At 48.0% G+C, this 15581-nt stretch overlaps 1 protein-coding gene across 5 annotated transcripts; it reads left to right on the forward strand.

Annotated features, from left to right (window-relative positions):
- Positions 1–272: 272 nt before the first annotated feature.
- On the forward strand, positions 273–14096 carry Rsad1 (radical S-adenosyl methionine domain containing 1). Of its 5 annotated transcripts, XR_007107703.1 has the most exons (11): positions 273–485; positions 877–1010; positions 1118–1322; positions 3662–4027; positions 4229–4292; positions 4844–4991; positions 5177–5246; positions 5923–6026; positions 6216–6458; positions 12299–12376; positions 13203–14096. XR_007107703.1 is itself a non-coding variant. In XM_047544699.1 (9 exons), the coding sequence occupies exons 1-9, from the start codon at positions 351–353 to the stop codon at positions 6331–6333; spliced, it is 1344 nt and encodes a 447-aa protein (XP_047400655.1). In that variant the 5' UTR covers positions 273–350; the 3' UTR covers positions 6334–6597. The 5 variants fall into 5 exon arrangements, 3 of the variants coding, with proteins under 3 accessions (XP_047400655.1, XP_047400656.1, XP_047400657.1); XR_007107704.1 differs by lacking the exon at positions 12299–12376; XM_047544699.1 differs by lacking the exons at positions 12299–12376; positions 13203–14096 and having other exon boundaries at positions 6216–6597.
- The last annotated feature ends 1485 nt before the right edge of the window (positions 14097–15581 follow it).

Below are 15581 nucleotides of genomic sequence, written 5' to 3' on the forward strand. Positions count from 1 at the left end.
TGTTCGTTGGCTTCTCCCAATCGTATATGCACCTGGATGTCCTCAGCGCCCATCTCTGAGCCAGGCACCTGAAATGCGAAGGAAGTGATGGGACAAACTAAGCTCCTGGATGGCTCCGTGTACTTGCCCTGCCTGGCATAGGGTGCCAAAGATTGCAGCGTGCCCCACGTTCTTGGGAAAGGAAGGATAGGCAGCTGCGGTGAGCGCATCGGTGTCCGGCAGGTGGCGCAGCAGATCCGAGGCCTTCCCAGGCGGCGCGAGGTTACGCAGCCTCTTCCTTCCGCCTGAGCAACACAGGCGCACACCCGTGCGTCCCGGGCACGATCCCCGTCCACACTACGCTGTGCGCCATGGTTCTTCCCGCCGCCCGGGCCCGCGGCTTGGTGGCAGCAGCCAAGGCGGCCCAGAGGCGCCGCCGCGTGGACAGCAGGGGAGGGTCTCCAAGTCCTGAGCCCGCGAGCAGGCGCGCGGCAGTTTACGTGCACGTGAGTGACAGGCGGGAGGGCAGAGTGCTGCGATAGCTGTGGCGTACCAAACCCAAGTGGCGCTTGTCACGCCGTGAACCCGCCTGCTGTCTTTCCCCGTCCCCAGACGAGATCTCGGATAGAACCTGGTGCCCTGCAGGGAAATGTCAGGGTCAGGTACTCACCAGCTCCGTGACCTTGACCAAATAATTTCCCTTCCGAGCCTCAGTTTTCTCCTGCTAAAGTGGGCATAATAATCCCAGGGCGACCTGCTTTGGGAGAGGTGGTTTAGATGTCGTAACCACTGTGGACAAACCTTGGAATGAGGATGGGAATGTGTGCTATGAACCCAGAAGGCGCTCAGGGTGCCCGGAGTCACGGCTCACCCCACACATACACCCTCTGCCCGCAGTGGCCGTATTGCGAGAAGCGATGCAGTTACTGTAACTTCAATAAGTACATACCTCGCGGCGTGGAGGAGGCTGCCATGAGGAACTGTCTGGTGACCGAGGTGCATACGCTGCTGCGGCTCAGCGGGGTGCGACGGTCTGTACTGGGAAACTGTAGGCAGGGTTGGGATTGGAGAGGAAGAAGGATACAGAGCATCCCACGGGCCCCCTACAGGTGTCACCTTCTCCATCATCTTTCCCCAGGGTGGAGTCTGTGTTCTTTGGTGGGGGGACCCCCAGTCTGGCCAGTCCTCACACTGTGGCTGCTGTTCTGGAGGCTGTGGCCCAGTCAGCCCACCTGCCTGCAGACTCTGAAGTCACTTTAGAGGCTAATCCCACTTCGGCCCCAGCCTCCAGGCTGGCAGAATTTGGAGCGGCAGGAGTCAACAGGTTGTCCATTGGTCTCCAGGTAACCCGTCTCACCCACCCCATTCCAGTGCACCCAGACCTCCAGGGCTGTCTCCTCTCTTATTCATTGGGCAAACATTTCTGAGTGCCAGGGCTCAATATCAGTAGAGTCTGTGGTGACACGTTTCTCCCTAGTGCTGGAATTGGACCCTGAGCCTTGAAATGAGAGGCAAGTGCTCTACCCTGAGCTACATTCTCAGCCCTTGCAATGACACTTTTGTGACTGCTTAGTCATCTGCTGGGATAGAAGCTTCATGAGGTAGGCTTCTGGCATGCCTTTTTGTATACTAAGCACCCGCCATAGGTTCTGGAACATAGTTGGTGCTTAGAAATGACGTATTACATGATTGGAGACTCAGGGAGGCAGACACATGGTCAGATCATTGCAGCATGAAAGGGTGCCTGTAAAGGGGGTCTCTCCAGGAGGCTCTCAGAGTACAGCTGGAGGGCACCTTAGTCTAATGAAATCACAGAAGCCTTCTAATGAAATTACAGAAGGAGGTAATGGTTGAGAAAGGGGAGGAGTTCACCAGGTGAGAGAGTGTGGAAGGAAGAGACACAGGATATGGAGGAGACTGGCATGTTTTGGGGGAGCTGTGAATCATTCCTTGTGACCAGAGAGGCTAGAAACAGGACTGCACCTAGGCTCTGAAAGATCTCAGCACTTCCGAAGGAACTTGGGTTTTCTCGTAGTGGTGATAGGGCAGCCACCAAAGGGTCTTAGGGAGAAGCCAGTTTTTTCTAGATTCTCCTCTGATATTTCCTTATCTGGTTGTCCCTCACCTTCCAACACTATCACTTCCATTGTACTGTTTCCCATAGGGTCATGGGCTTTGTCTTGATTGAATATACTGAAAGAGACACAATTTCTGAGATATTCCTGCCCAAAATGTCTATCTTGAAACTAATTTTGAGGAAACATCAGGTAAACCTAAATTAAGAGACTCTCTGGGCTGGGGATGCTTCTCAGTACTAGAGCAGTTGCTTAGCATGCGTGAGACTCTGGGTTCCATCCCCGGCACACAGAGAGGAAGGGAGAGAATCTTAATTATTAGTGTAAGAAGCCAGGTGTGGTGGCGGCACACACCTGTAATCCCAGTGACTTGGGAGGCTGAGACAGGAGGATTACAAGTTCTAGGTCAACCTTACCAACTTAGCGAGGTTCTTAGTGAGACCCTGTCTCCAAATAACACATCAAAAGGGCTGGGATGTGGCTCAGTGATTAAACACCCCTAGATTCAATTCCTTATGCCAAAAAAAAAATGATTATTAATGTAAGAACAATGTGAGATCTGCCCTCTTAACAGTTTTATGTGCACAGTACAGCACTGCTAACTATAAGCATACTGTTGTACAGCTAATCTCCAGCATTCACACATTAAGAGACATTTTCAAAAGCAACTGGCTTATGCTCTTTGAAACTGTCAATGTCATGAAAGGCCAAGAACTTGGAATAGATTAAAGGAGGCTAAAGAGAAAATGACTGCTGAATGCCATGGGTGACCCCTGGTTGTAAAGGAGGAAATTACTACAGTAGACATTATTGGGACAGTTGGCCAAATTTGAATATGACTATGTATTAGATAATGGTGTTGCATCCGTGTTACATTTCCTGAATTCCATAATTGGATTGTGGTTATGTAAGAGAGTGTCCTTGTCCTTAGGAAATACACACTTCAGAATTTAAAAATTGAGAGATACAATATCTGTAACTGTCCAGCACAGTAGCCACTAGCCACAGCTAGTAGAGCACTTGAAATGTGACTATGTGAATTAACTTACATGTGTCTGGTATCAACTGTATTGAACAGTGCAGATATAAAAAATTTCCATCATCACAGAAAGTTCTGGGTAGTGCTGGTCTATGATTTACTCTCAACATAATAACAATAATGTGTCTGCACATTTAGAGAGAGACAAAGTAACTGGCCAGATGTTGCTGATGAGTCTAATGAAAGTGTTTATTGTACCTTTCAACTTTCCTAGAGGTTATTTCAAAATAAAAAGTAAAGGAAGAAAGAAAAGATTATTGGGTTCGGAGTCAGTCCTAAGTTCCAGGTCTGACTTTACAGTTGTATGACCTCAGATTAAGTGATTACCAGCTTTCTCTGAACCTCAGCTTTCTCATTTGTAAAATGGAGCTAATATTGGAGGATTATAAGGATTACATTCCCTTTCAGAGAATAGTAGCTCTAGGTACTGACTTGACCCCACCTTCCTCATCTTCCTGCTCACTAGGTACTGCATTGCCCCCATATTTGTGTCTACAATGTTGTGTCTGTGCCATGCTGTCTCCCTCTGAACTGGCCAGCACACTAACACCTGACCCTCTCTTCCCAGTCTCTAGACGACACTGAGCTGCAGCTACTGGGGCGGACACACTCAAGCAGTGATGCTCTGCGGACGCTGGCAGAAGCCCGGTGCCTCTTCCCTGGCCGCGTGTCTGTGGACCTGATGCTGGGGCTGCCGGCACAGCAGGTGGGGCCGTGGCTCAGGCAACTGCAGGAACTGTTGCACCACTGTGACGACCATCTCTCCCTCTACCAGCTGTCCCTGGAACGAGGCACCGCACTCTTCGCCCAGGTGCAGCAGGGTGCTCTTCCTGCCCCTGACCCAGAGCTGGCCACTGAGATGTACCAGGAGGGTCGGGCAATGCTCCAGGAGGCTGGCTTCCGCCAGTATGAGGTCTCCAACTTTGCCAGGAACGTGAGTCCTGGGGCTAATGGCTGGAGGTGTGGAATGGCAGGCTGAGCTATAACTAGGTAACGCAGGCCTTCTGAGGAGAAGGGCCCTGCTGGGTGCTCTCAGACCCAAGATGGTGGAGACATTCTAACCAGGAGCCCCTTACCTGAATAGAAACAGGGCACCCTCCTCCCTCTGTGCTGACTATTCCCTTCTTTTCCACAGGGGGCGCTCAGTACTCACAATTGGACTTACTGGCAGTGCGGTCAATACCTTGGCATTGGGCCAGGTAAGTCCCCTGTGAGCAACAGAAGGGATGACTTAGCAGAGGAATGTCATGACTGGGTGAACTTGGACCACTTACTTAACCTCTCCAAGCCTGTATTTCCTCATATGTAAAGTGCAGCAAATGATAATATCTACTTTGTAGAACGGTTAAGTATGTATTTTAAGGTCTTTGATTTACTGCTATTTCTGAGTCTTGAACGTGTATCAGAATCCTCTGCAGGGCTTGTTAAAATCCAGAATGCTGGGGGGCTGGGGTTGTGGCTCAGGAAGAGCACTTGCCTTGCATGCATGAGGCACTGGATTTGATTCTTAGCACCACATATAAATAAATAAAATAAAGGTCCATTGACAACCAAAAAATTATTTAAAAAAATCCAGAATATTGGGCCCCACCTCCAGAATTTCTGATGGATCAGGGCTGGAGTAGGCCTGAGGATTTACATTTGTAGCATATTAGATACTGTTGGTCCATGCTTTGAGAACCACTGATGTAGAGCTAGTAAGAACACAGTGTTAGCTCTTTAACGTGGGGTTCACTGTCGATGTTGTTAGGGGCCCATGGGCGATTTATGCTTCAGGGGGCTGAAGGCCATACCCGGGAGGCTCGGATCCAGACACTGGAACCAGACAACTGGATGAAGGAAGTGATGCTGTTTGGTCATGGCACCCGGAAGCGCGTCCCCCTGGGCAAACTGGAGCTGTAAGCATCTAAGTGCACAGGGCTCTTCACCCAGGGCCCCCCACGCCCCAGAAGCATCTCCACATGTACTTCTTTATGTCCTGCCTTGCCCTCCCCTCCCCCGCTGCCCCATACAGCACCATCCCCAATAGCCCTACCAACACATCCCAGCATCAGTGCGAGGCCTCCTCTCCAACATTCCTCAGTGACTTCTCTTTCAGGCTGGAGGAGGCTTTGGCCATGGGGCTACGCACTGACGTGGGGCTCACCCACCAGGTAAGGGCTAAGGTCTTGTATACCATTTCCTCTTCCTAAGCCTTGCAGTCAGCCTCTCTTTCTCTTCTTGCTTCCCGGTGTACACACACCCTTCCTATGCCTCGGGTTGACAGCTGAGGTGGGGACTTGGTCCAGCTGAGGCCTGATGGGCAGATGTGGTAGGTAGTGTGGCACAGGGGTAAGAACCCATGACTCCGGCTGCAGAGATCCAGCGTTGGCCCCTGTTCTCCTGAAATCTAGGGCACAATTCCTTTTACCTCTCTGAACCTTGATCTTCTCAGCTATGTGAGGGAATAGATCAGATACAGGATTCCCAAGTGACTGAAGGCCGTGCTGACACCTCAGATGGGACACGCAATAGATAATGATCGAGGAGACTCACAGCTGCTCTAGATGAAGTCAAGGCATAAAACCTGAGGCTGCTCGTACCCTGGCAGGCAGAGGAGAGTGAGGAGAGCGTGGAGGAGTAGGTGGAGATCTGGTTTGGCTGGGAGCTGGGTTTCCATCTGAACGTGCCATGCGGGTGATAGTGCCCCCCTCCTGTCCTGCTGCTGCTGAGCAACAGCTGCTCAGACCCCCGGGCTGGGCAGGATCCTCCCTCACCTCTCGCCACACCTGACCATGAGGCCCAGAGTAGCCCAGCCAGCTCTTCACTTCTGACCTTCTGCTTTCCCAGCACTGGCAGGAGTTTGAGCCCCCACTGACCCTGTGGGACATTTTTGGAACAAACAGGGAAGTAAAGGAGCTACTGGAACAGGACCTGTTGCTGCTGGACCACAGGTGTGTGGGGGCAGTGGGAAGAGGGGACTTAAGTGTTCCCCGGATCCCTGACTAGAGATCCAGAGACCAAGGAGAAGCGAGAAATAGCAGCAAAGCGGGGCCTGTGGGTGCAGGGGCGTAGGCACAGGTGGGGATAGCATTGAAATTGGTAAAATGAAGCTGTCACATCCAGGCTTCTTGGTTTTCCAGGGGTCTCCGGTGTTCCTGGAAGGGTCTGGCTGTGCTGGATTCTCTATTGCTGACCCTCCTGCCTCAACTCCAAAAGACTTGGCACCAGAGAACCCCGTCACTTGTGCCAGGAGGATGAGCAGATAGATGTTCCTTTATCCCAGGGGAATGCCAGGTGGACCTGGGGGGCTGGACCAGCCCTGCAGGCATCGCTGCTGACAGGTGCTGTCTCTGCTCCAGGTGGTCATTGCCTGGCCCTGCCAGGTGGGTGGGAGAATATTTCTTGTCTGGGAACTGGCATCCCACCCTGCTTTTAAGGACTCACCAATGTGTGTTCTATGACCAGGACTTGTTCTTCACCCATAACAGCCTTTCTTTGCCTTTCTTTTTTTTTTTTTTTTGTGCTCTGGGAGGGGTACTGGGGATTGAACTGAGGGGTGCTTAACCACTGAGCCACATCCCCAGATGTGGCCCATTTTATTTATTTTGAATCAGGGTCTCACTAAGTTGCTGAGGCTGGCCTTGAACTTGTGATCCTCCTGCCTCAGCCTCCCAAGCTGCTGGGATTACAGGCACACACCACCACACCCGGCTCTTTGCATTTTTGGTACCAAATAATGACCAGTAAGTTTGGAAATCTTTCTGTAGGCAGTTGCCTTCCTAAGGGGCCTTCCGTGGTGTGAGGTCCTGAGACAGCTGTATGAGTCAGATCCTCTCCAGGTATCTTAAGCATGAAGGTATTTAATATAGGTATGAGACATTTAGAAAACCATTGAGTTTTTCAGAGTCAAAGTCACTTGTCCCATAGAATGTCCCACATTCTGGGTATGTCTGGTTGTTTCCTGAGGATTGGATCCAGGTAGAATATTTTTATCTGGAATACTGAAACTCAGTGTTGTGTAACTCAGAGTCCCTAATGCCAGGCCAACGCACTATCAGTAATGCTAATTTTGACCACTTGATTAAGGGGATGGATGTTCTGTATCTCCATTGTACAGGTGCACTTTTTCCTTGAAATTAAATAGCACATCATCTGTTGTGTGATATCTTGAGACCGACTGAATATCCCATTCCCCAATAATCACTTGCCCAGTGATTTTGGCATCCGCTGATGATCCTTGCCCAAATCAGTTCTTAATTTAGAAGTTGCAAAATGTTAATTTCTGACTGTCATTCTTTCTACATTCATTAACTGGCATTTATCCATTAAAAAAAATAATAATAACTTTCCCTTTTTTTCAAAGGGCTGATCCTCCTCCTAACCTGGTGTGTGTGTGGTGGTGAGGTGCGGGGTGCTGGGAGTGCATTTTCCTGACAAGAAGCTGCATAACTTTTTCTTGGGAGGGGAACTGGGGATTTAACCCAGGGATAATTTAACACTGAGCTATATCTCCAGTCCTTTTTATGCTTTATTTTGAGGCAGGGTCTTACTAAGTTGCTTAGGGCCTCACTAAATAACTGAGGCTAGCCTTGAACCTATGATCCTCCTGTCCCAGCCTCCCAAGCCACAGGAATGCACCACAGTGCCCAGATAGGAAGCTCTATAACTTTAATTCCTTACCATGCCAAAGGATACCTTGATGCTAAAAGTAATCTAGTTCCACTGCGAACTGAGGCCTATAGTAGGTGATGGGGGATGGGGTTCCCCACCTCTCAGAGGTGAGCACGTGCCTTTCCCGTGTGCTCCATGGGTGTGAATGTCAGTCCTTCTCTGACCCTGTGGTAACATGGTATGCGTCACTCCCTCTCTTTTTCATCATGAAATATTCAGCTGGCACCAGTGGTGTGCCAGGCCCTGTACCAGGCTCATGGAGAGGAAGAAGACCTGTCTCAACCCTCAGGGAACTGGCTGTCATATTGATAGATGTGGAAGAGATTCTTCCCAGGTTGTCAGTCAAGGCATGCAGACAGGCTGTGGGAAGCTGAAGCACTGCTTGGTTCTGAAGAACTGGGAGCAAGAAAAGATGTGTTTCTCTTTTTCTTACCGCCTCCTGTGCCCCTACTGCCCTGGAAAGCATGGCCACAGGACAGGTGACCTGTAGGGTGCCTGGTAGGGTGACCCGTGCTGCCCAGGGACACCTCTTCCTGAGCCTTCCCCTGATCTTGATATTCAAGAAGTGAGCGTGGGGCCGAGCAGGTGTGCCATCAGATAACCTGGACCCACTCAGGTTTCTCCCAGCCACCGGGGCAGCTCGTACCACCTGAGATGTCCATGCTGGGCACCTTGTGAGGCCCGTGCCCAGGGCTGGGCACTTGCCAGGAGCAGGTATGGGTGGCACAGATCAACTTCTGTGACTCAACCTGGTCCCACCCTCACCTTATGAATCAGAATCTCCAGGGGGCAGAGCCCAGGAATCTAGTTGTTAAGTGCTTCCTAAGTGGCTCCTTCTCACAGGGGTCCTCCTCCTCCATAACGGGACTTTGATTGTCATAAACAGCCCACTTGTGTGTGTGTGTGTGTGTGTGTGTGTGTGTGTTGCTGGGGATTGAACCCAGGGCCTTGTGCATGCGAGGCAAGCACTCTACCAACTGAACTACATCCCCAGCCCAGCAGCCCACTCTGGTAATAGGGCGATGAGAGAAGTTGGGGACAAGCAGTATGCATGAGTGTGTGGTTACGACTTAAAGGATCAAAGCTTCTACCGCCAGTTCTAAAGGCCTGCACTTGAGCCCCCCCCCCCTGCAGGTGGTGTGATGTAGGCAGGGCAGCTGTTTAAAGTTCCATTTTACAGATGGGGGCATTCAAGGAGGTTCTCTAACTCAACTCCAGTCCTGAAAATGCAGTCATGTGTCACTTAACAATGGGATGTGTCCTGAGAAGGGTGCTGTTCAGTGGTTCATTGTTTCATGAACAGTGTAGAACATACTTACACAAACTAAGATAGCAAGGACACAGCCTAGGGACCACCACTATATACAGTATTTTTTCCCCAATATTTTCCATTGTCAGGTGGGCAGAGCTGAGATGCAGACCTCGTGGCTACAGTGGCCTCTGCATTCCCCCTCCTTGAGTAGCTCTAACAATAAAACCCCTATTACCCAGGCCACACCTCCATGACACTGCCCACTCAGACAGACCTGCATTCTCCCCCCACCTGATTCTGCAGAGAAAAGAAGGTCAAGTAATCAGATGAAATAACTTAGGCAGTAGATTGCATTATTGTTTAAAATATTTGCTACGCTCCTTGGGAGTGCCCTCTCTGAGGCCTATGGGAGGGTCAGATCCCTGCCTCCTCCCCCTCTTCCTTCCCCTCCCGACCTCCTCCTCTTTCTTCTATTAGTTTGGTACCATGAGTTGAACCCAGAGGCACTTAACCACTGAGCCACATCCCCAACACTGCCCCTCTTTTAAATATATTTTATTTTGAGACAGGGTCTTGCTAAGTTGCTGAGACTGGCTTTGAACTTGCCATCCTCCTGCCTCAGCCTCCCAAGCCACTGTACAGGCATGCACCACTGTGCCCAGCATCTCTGCCTTATTGAACCCAGGAAGGGCCATGAGACTAGCTCAGCCCTGATTGTCAGAGCTGGTGGGTGGTCCACCATCTATCTTGTCCTTCTGTCACAGTGACCTGCAGTGTTCAGATAGAGGCTGTTTTATTATCTGGGGTTCCAGAGTGAAGAAGATGGGCAGAGGAGCAGCCCGCCACAATAGACACAACTGGACAGAGAAATTAACATGTGTTAATTTACTAAATAAAGTAAGAAGGCTCCAAAGCAAGACATATATATTATCCCATTTTTGTAAGATTGTATTCCTAAGTATGTTCATTTGCATAAAAAAAATTTCTGCAAAGATAACACAACCGGAATTCTAACATTTGTTAATTTACATTTGTTAATTTCTACATTGTTCTGTTGTAAACCAGTAGAATTTTCAGGTTATTAGTGCAGCATAACTGAGACTACACTGATACAGAGGTGGGATTCCATCATTCAAAGATCAACCACTGTTAGGATCCTGGTGTGTGACTTTGCAGAAATTCTTATAAGCAAATGAACATACTTAGCTATATGAGCTTAATGAGATTCATATATATACACACGTCTAGCTTTGGGGCCTTCGTGTTTTATCTAATATGTGGTGGACGTCTTTCTATGTCAGTTTCATTTCTATGCCCTATTTTTAGTGTGGCTCCATAGTATACCACTGCATGGTGATGCCAAAAAAATCTAGTTCTGCAATTCCTTTTTTATGAAATGGGGTTTCGTTTTTTATTATTATGAACTCTATGGTGATCATCTTACATAAATAGTCTGATGTATTTGTTTGATCATTTCCTTAGGTTTAGGATAAATCCCAAGAGGCAGAAGTGCTGACTCTGAGGGTTTGCGCATGCTTTGTTTGGGTACACTGCGCCAGACTATCCCCAAGAAGGCCTGCTCAGCTCATGCCCTCACCAGCTCACGTGTGCTCATATCTTTACAGCCTTGTCAACAGCAAGCGCGATCAATTTTGCCAAAAGATCCCCAATCTGTTTTTTTTTTTTTTAAATGATGCTGGAGATTGAACCCAAGGTTTGGCACGTGCAAAGCAGTGCTCTATCTCTTGAGTTATATTCCCAGCCCCGGAAGAGCATTCTTAACTTCAGCATCAGCTAACATACTGCCTCCCTGACTTTGGTAACTGTTTTGATCCATTTGCTTACTGGCCCCACCAGGTAGAAGACTGAGCTAATGCAGCTTGCCCAGTGTTATAAATGACCTCTGAATTTTTCTTTGCTGGAAACCCTTTCAGAGAGTCCCAGCTTTCCCTTCTATCTTCCTCTCCCTGCCTTCTCTTTTTTTCCCTGAGGGGAATATTAAAACTAACTTTTAAATTTATTCTTAGGCAAGCAGTACGATAGAAACAGAATTGTAAATGAAAAGGAAAAAAGAAAGAAAGAAAGAAAGAAAACCTCAGCCACAATAAGTGGCCCCAGCGGTTGCACTGTTTTTATCTGCCTGTTTCCCTCCTGTCCTTGTCCAGGTGCACGCCATGTTTTGCTGAGCACCCAGGCACAGGTCTAGTTGTATATTCTGCCCCTTTCACTTCTCATTTTTCATAAGCAGTTTTCCACATTGCTCTGTGGTCATCATCTTTCTCATTTTAATTGGTGCACAGCGTTCCAATGAGTGAATAATTTAATAATCATTACCCTAATGTAAGTCACTTACATGGTTACTCGATTCTGCCTATTATGAATAATGCTGCACTGTGTGTTTTTATGGATATCGCTTCTTCCTTTATTTGGATTATTTCCTCAGGTCAGTGCCCCCAAGGGAGTTAGCTGAGTTAGAAGGTCTGAGTGCTTTCATGATCCCTGGCATGAATTGTTATATTGTTTTCCAAAGGGTTTTCTCTTATTTATTTTCCTGCCTCCCCCCACCCAAAAAAGAAAATGCATGCTTTCCGTCAACCATATAGAAGAAAGCAAAAATTGTACTATGAAAATAACCACTACAAAATTTGCACAACCATCCCTCCAGACATCTCTTGATGCATAGATATAGATGGAGAAATAAAAATAATTTTTCACCAGAAGGATCACACTTACGTGCCAATTTTGCAACCTGTTTTTTTAACTCAACAACATGTCCTAGGTTTTTCTAATTGGTTCTGCCACCACCCGAGCCTAGGTAGTAGCATAGTATAGTCCAATAATAGCTGTAAACCAGGCACGGTGCCAAGAATTTCTTCTGCATTAGCTCATTTAAGGTCCACCAGAACCCAATGAAAGAAGTTCTGTATTATTATGCCCACTTTACAGATGAGGAAGCAGGCTTAAAGACTTGTCTACCCAAGGTCACATGACCAGGAAGTGATGGGGCTGGCACTCAGGAATTCAAGGGGAGTAGCTGGGTCTCCAAAACATCCTTATACAAATAATACATGAATGTATCATCTTATAAAGAATAACAACGTGTGAAAGTCCCCTTTACATTTCCACAGGGGATTGATATATCAATTAGGTTGAAGTTCAGTTACATATAATGGAAAACCAAAATAGTAGGCTTAAACAAGGTAGGGATTTATTTTTCCTCACATAAAAGAGAGTAGCAGGGTGGGCCCATGGTCATTATCTTGAAAAACCAGCATCTAACTTTACACTCTGCATCCTCAGTTCATGGTTTCCATACCTAAGGTCTCCATGTGGTCTGTTCTGGTCCCTGGAGTTCCAGCCATCATGTCTGTATTCCAGGTAACAAAAAAGAGAAAGACTGGAGGGGCAACAGCCTGTTGGCTCCTGGATGAATCAGCTCCTTGTAAAGAGCTTTCCCTAAAGTCCATCCCCTCCATGATATCAGCTTGCTTCTAATTGGCCACCTTTATCTACAAGGGCCTCTGGGAAATGTAGTTTTAAAACTGATAATGTTGCTGTTTCCTTACCCACACTACCTGATTATACAGGAGCTTGGTTAATAAAAACGGGGGTGGAGCTGGGAATGTGACTGAGTGGTAGAATGCTTGCCTAGCATGCAGGAAACCCTGGGTTTGATCACTGGAAAAAGTAATATTTAAAAAGTAGGAAAAGGGAGATGGATATTCACAGGCAATTAGACAACTCTGCCATCATATAAATCCTTAATCCTTTTCTATAAATGTAAATATTTAAATTATATATATATATACATATATTAAAATAGTCTAACATGTTAGAGGCGCCTTGTTTTACATTTTAAAAGTTTATCAACCAGGTTAAATTATTCTCTATTAAGTTTTTGTTTTGTTTTGTTTTGTTTTCTACTGGAGATGGAACCCCAAGATGCTTTATCACTGAGCTATAGCCCCCAATCCTTTTAGTTTTTATTTTGAGATAGGGCCTTGCTAAATTGCTGAGGCTGGCTTTGAAGTAGCAATCCTTTTGCCTCAGCCTTCCTAAATTGCTGGATTGCAGACATGTGCTACTGTGCTCAGCTTCCATTAGATATTTGTTTAGTAATTATCATGTTGTGTGCATATTTAAGCTCTTTATTTAGCCAATTAGAGCCTGATTTCTTTCTTTCTTTTTTCTTTTTTTAATACAGGGTGTCACCACTCACCAAGTTGCTTAGGGCCTCACTAAGTTGCAGAGGCTGGCTTTAAATTTGCAATTCTCCTACCTCAGCCTCCCAAGCCACTAGATACAGGCGAGCACCACTGGACTGGTTTCCTGATGATTTCCTGATCAAGTCAAAAGGACTGTCTAGGTAGATTGATTGGTCGATAGACAGATGTTACAAATACATTAACTCTTTGTCTTTCTTGCTGTGTATATTGCTTCTGATATGCTCCCCTTTGATCTTTTATGGGTTGTTACTTTTTTGGAAGTGAGTTTTCTAGCAGTGTCAAACATATTTATATAGTTGAGTCTACCTGTTGCCTGTGACTTTTTCTACCAGTTCTGGGCTTGGGCATATTTGTTCCACTTCCAGAGATACAGTCAGTGTTTAAGTTGGCTTTCCCCTCCCAGGAGAGGCGGGATAATGTTAGTTGGTTCACCTGGATCCAAATCTCCACTCTGTCACTTCCCATCTGAATGACTACATGGAACACTCCCCTCTTCTGAATACTGATTTTCCTGGCTGGTGAAGGGGTTGGACCAGCCTTGGGTCCTCAAATTTGTTTATGCATCAGAACCACCAGGGCTCCATAAAATACACATTCCTGCCCACCCACTGTCCTGTATCTGGAGAAGCCAAATCTCTAAACCCAGGAATCTGTATTTTTCAGAGGTCTCTAGTGAGTCTGCTGCTCAGGCCTGTTTCAGAATCACAGGACCAGCCAAGGTCTGCACCTGCACCCCGCTGAGTAGTTACTCAGGGAGGGGGAGTAGCAGCCCTTGGCCACTGTGTCCCCCAGAGCCAGCTGGCCCTGCTTCTCCCTCTTGGTCAGAGGTCCCATTTCAGAACCAGCCTGAGCAGCAGCCTCTGCTCCCTGCTTCCTCAGCGGAGGGGTGGTCAGGATCCTGGAGGGCCACAGCCGTGCCCCTGGGAGGGGCCCAGGGCCACCTACTAGCTGGTTGACCTTAGCTAAACCACTCACCCTGTGAGTCTCAATTTCCTCACTGTTGAAAGCAGGGACAGTACCTTTCCTGCAAGGCTGCTGTAAGGTTGGTGATGATGGATGGCTGGGCGGGAAGAGCCTAGAGCGGTCCCTGGCTCAAAATGTGCATGTGACACATGTCAGCGAGGATTACTGCTGGTGTTGTCATTGTGGTTTACAGCTGTAGGGGAGGAAAAAGTGCACCTCTATGGTCGCGGGGTTTCTGGGTTGGACCTGAGAATTAAACCCCAAGTAAGACAGATTGACAGGAGAAAACAAATGAGTACAAGGTTAACCTGCAGAAGGAAGGGGGCCCAAAGGCTGAGAGCTGAATACATAGTCTGAATTGGACCAAGAGTAGTGAATGATGAAAATGTGGCAAGGCAGAGGGGCTTGGGCGGTTAGTTGGGTAGAGAAGCAACTAGAAAGATGAAGATTTATACCGTTCTCCCTTGGCCTCAACTTTGCATTCTTAATGAGGTTGATTTCTAGGACAAAGAGACCTCCTTCACAAGGGAATGTCATTTACTTTTTTTTTTTTTTTTTTTTTTTTTGGTGCTGGGGCTTGAGCCCCGGGCCTCATGCCTGCTAGAGCAGCCCTCTATCACTGAGCCACAACCCTGCCTTGTCATCCTCTACTTTTAAGAAAAACAGAGAAGGTCAGAGTGATCTTCTTGCACCTGCTGTCTCTCAAGTGCCTTCAACTTGAAACAGTCAATATGCCAGAGTGGCATATTTTGGGGCAGCGTGTTCTTAACTGCTTCTCGGTGTCCTGGGCATGTTGGCCCTAGGGAATGAGTGTCCCCGACAGGAATTCCTGGTGCCTGACAAGACAGACAAAGACCTATAATTTCCCTGTGATGCTGAAACTTGTCAGGAGGAAGCCCTGGGCTCTTGGAAAATTTTCTCCCTGGCTCAGTATAGACCTTGCTGCCTTCTGGAAGGGTGTGTGCCACAGGGCCAGCTAGCCACCTCCAGGCAGTGGGCACCCACACTGTGTGACTCCTCATACCACTGCTCCTTGCCTTCCCCCAACAGGTCTGACAGGAATGGCCCCATTCCTCAGGTGGTTAATCAATCCAGGGAGGGACACCCCCACCTGCCACCCAGACCCCTGATCCCTTGGGTGCCCAGGAGCATGCCTTTCCTTTGCTCTACCCCGGGATTAGGTCTCTCCTGGTGCCCTTCCTGGGACAAAGGGCCTCTTCACCTCCATTCCTGGCATTCTGACTCCACCTGGGGCTGCTGCCTGCCCTTGAACTTGACCAACTTACTCAGGCCTCTCACATCCTCTACTGAGCTTTCTTACTGTAAGTAAGACCCCATTGAGAGGCCAGAGCCCTTTACTGAGGGTCTTAGCAGCACCAACGAGGTCTCAGTGA

Source organism: Sciurus carolinensis, chromosome 3 (assembly GCF_902686445.1).
Source record: "Sciurus carolinensis chromosome 3, mSciCar1.2, whole genome shotgun sequence".
Lineage (NCBI taxonomy): Eukaryota > Metazoa > Chordata > Mammalia > Rodentia > Sciuridae > Sciurus > Sciurus carolinensis.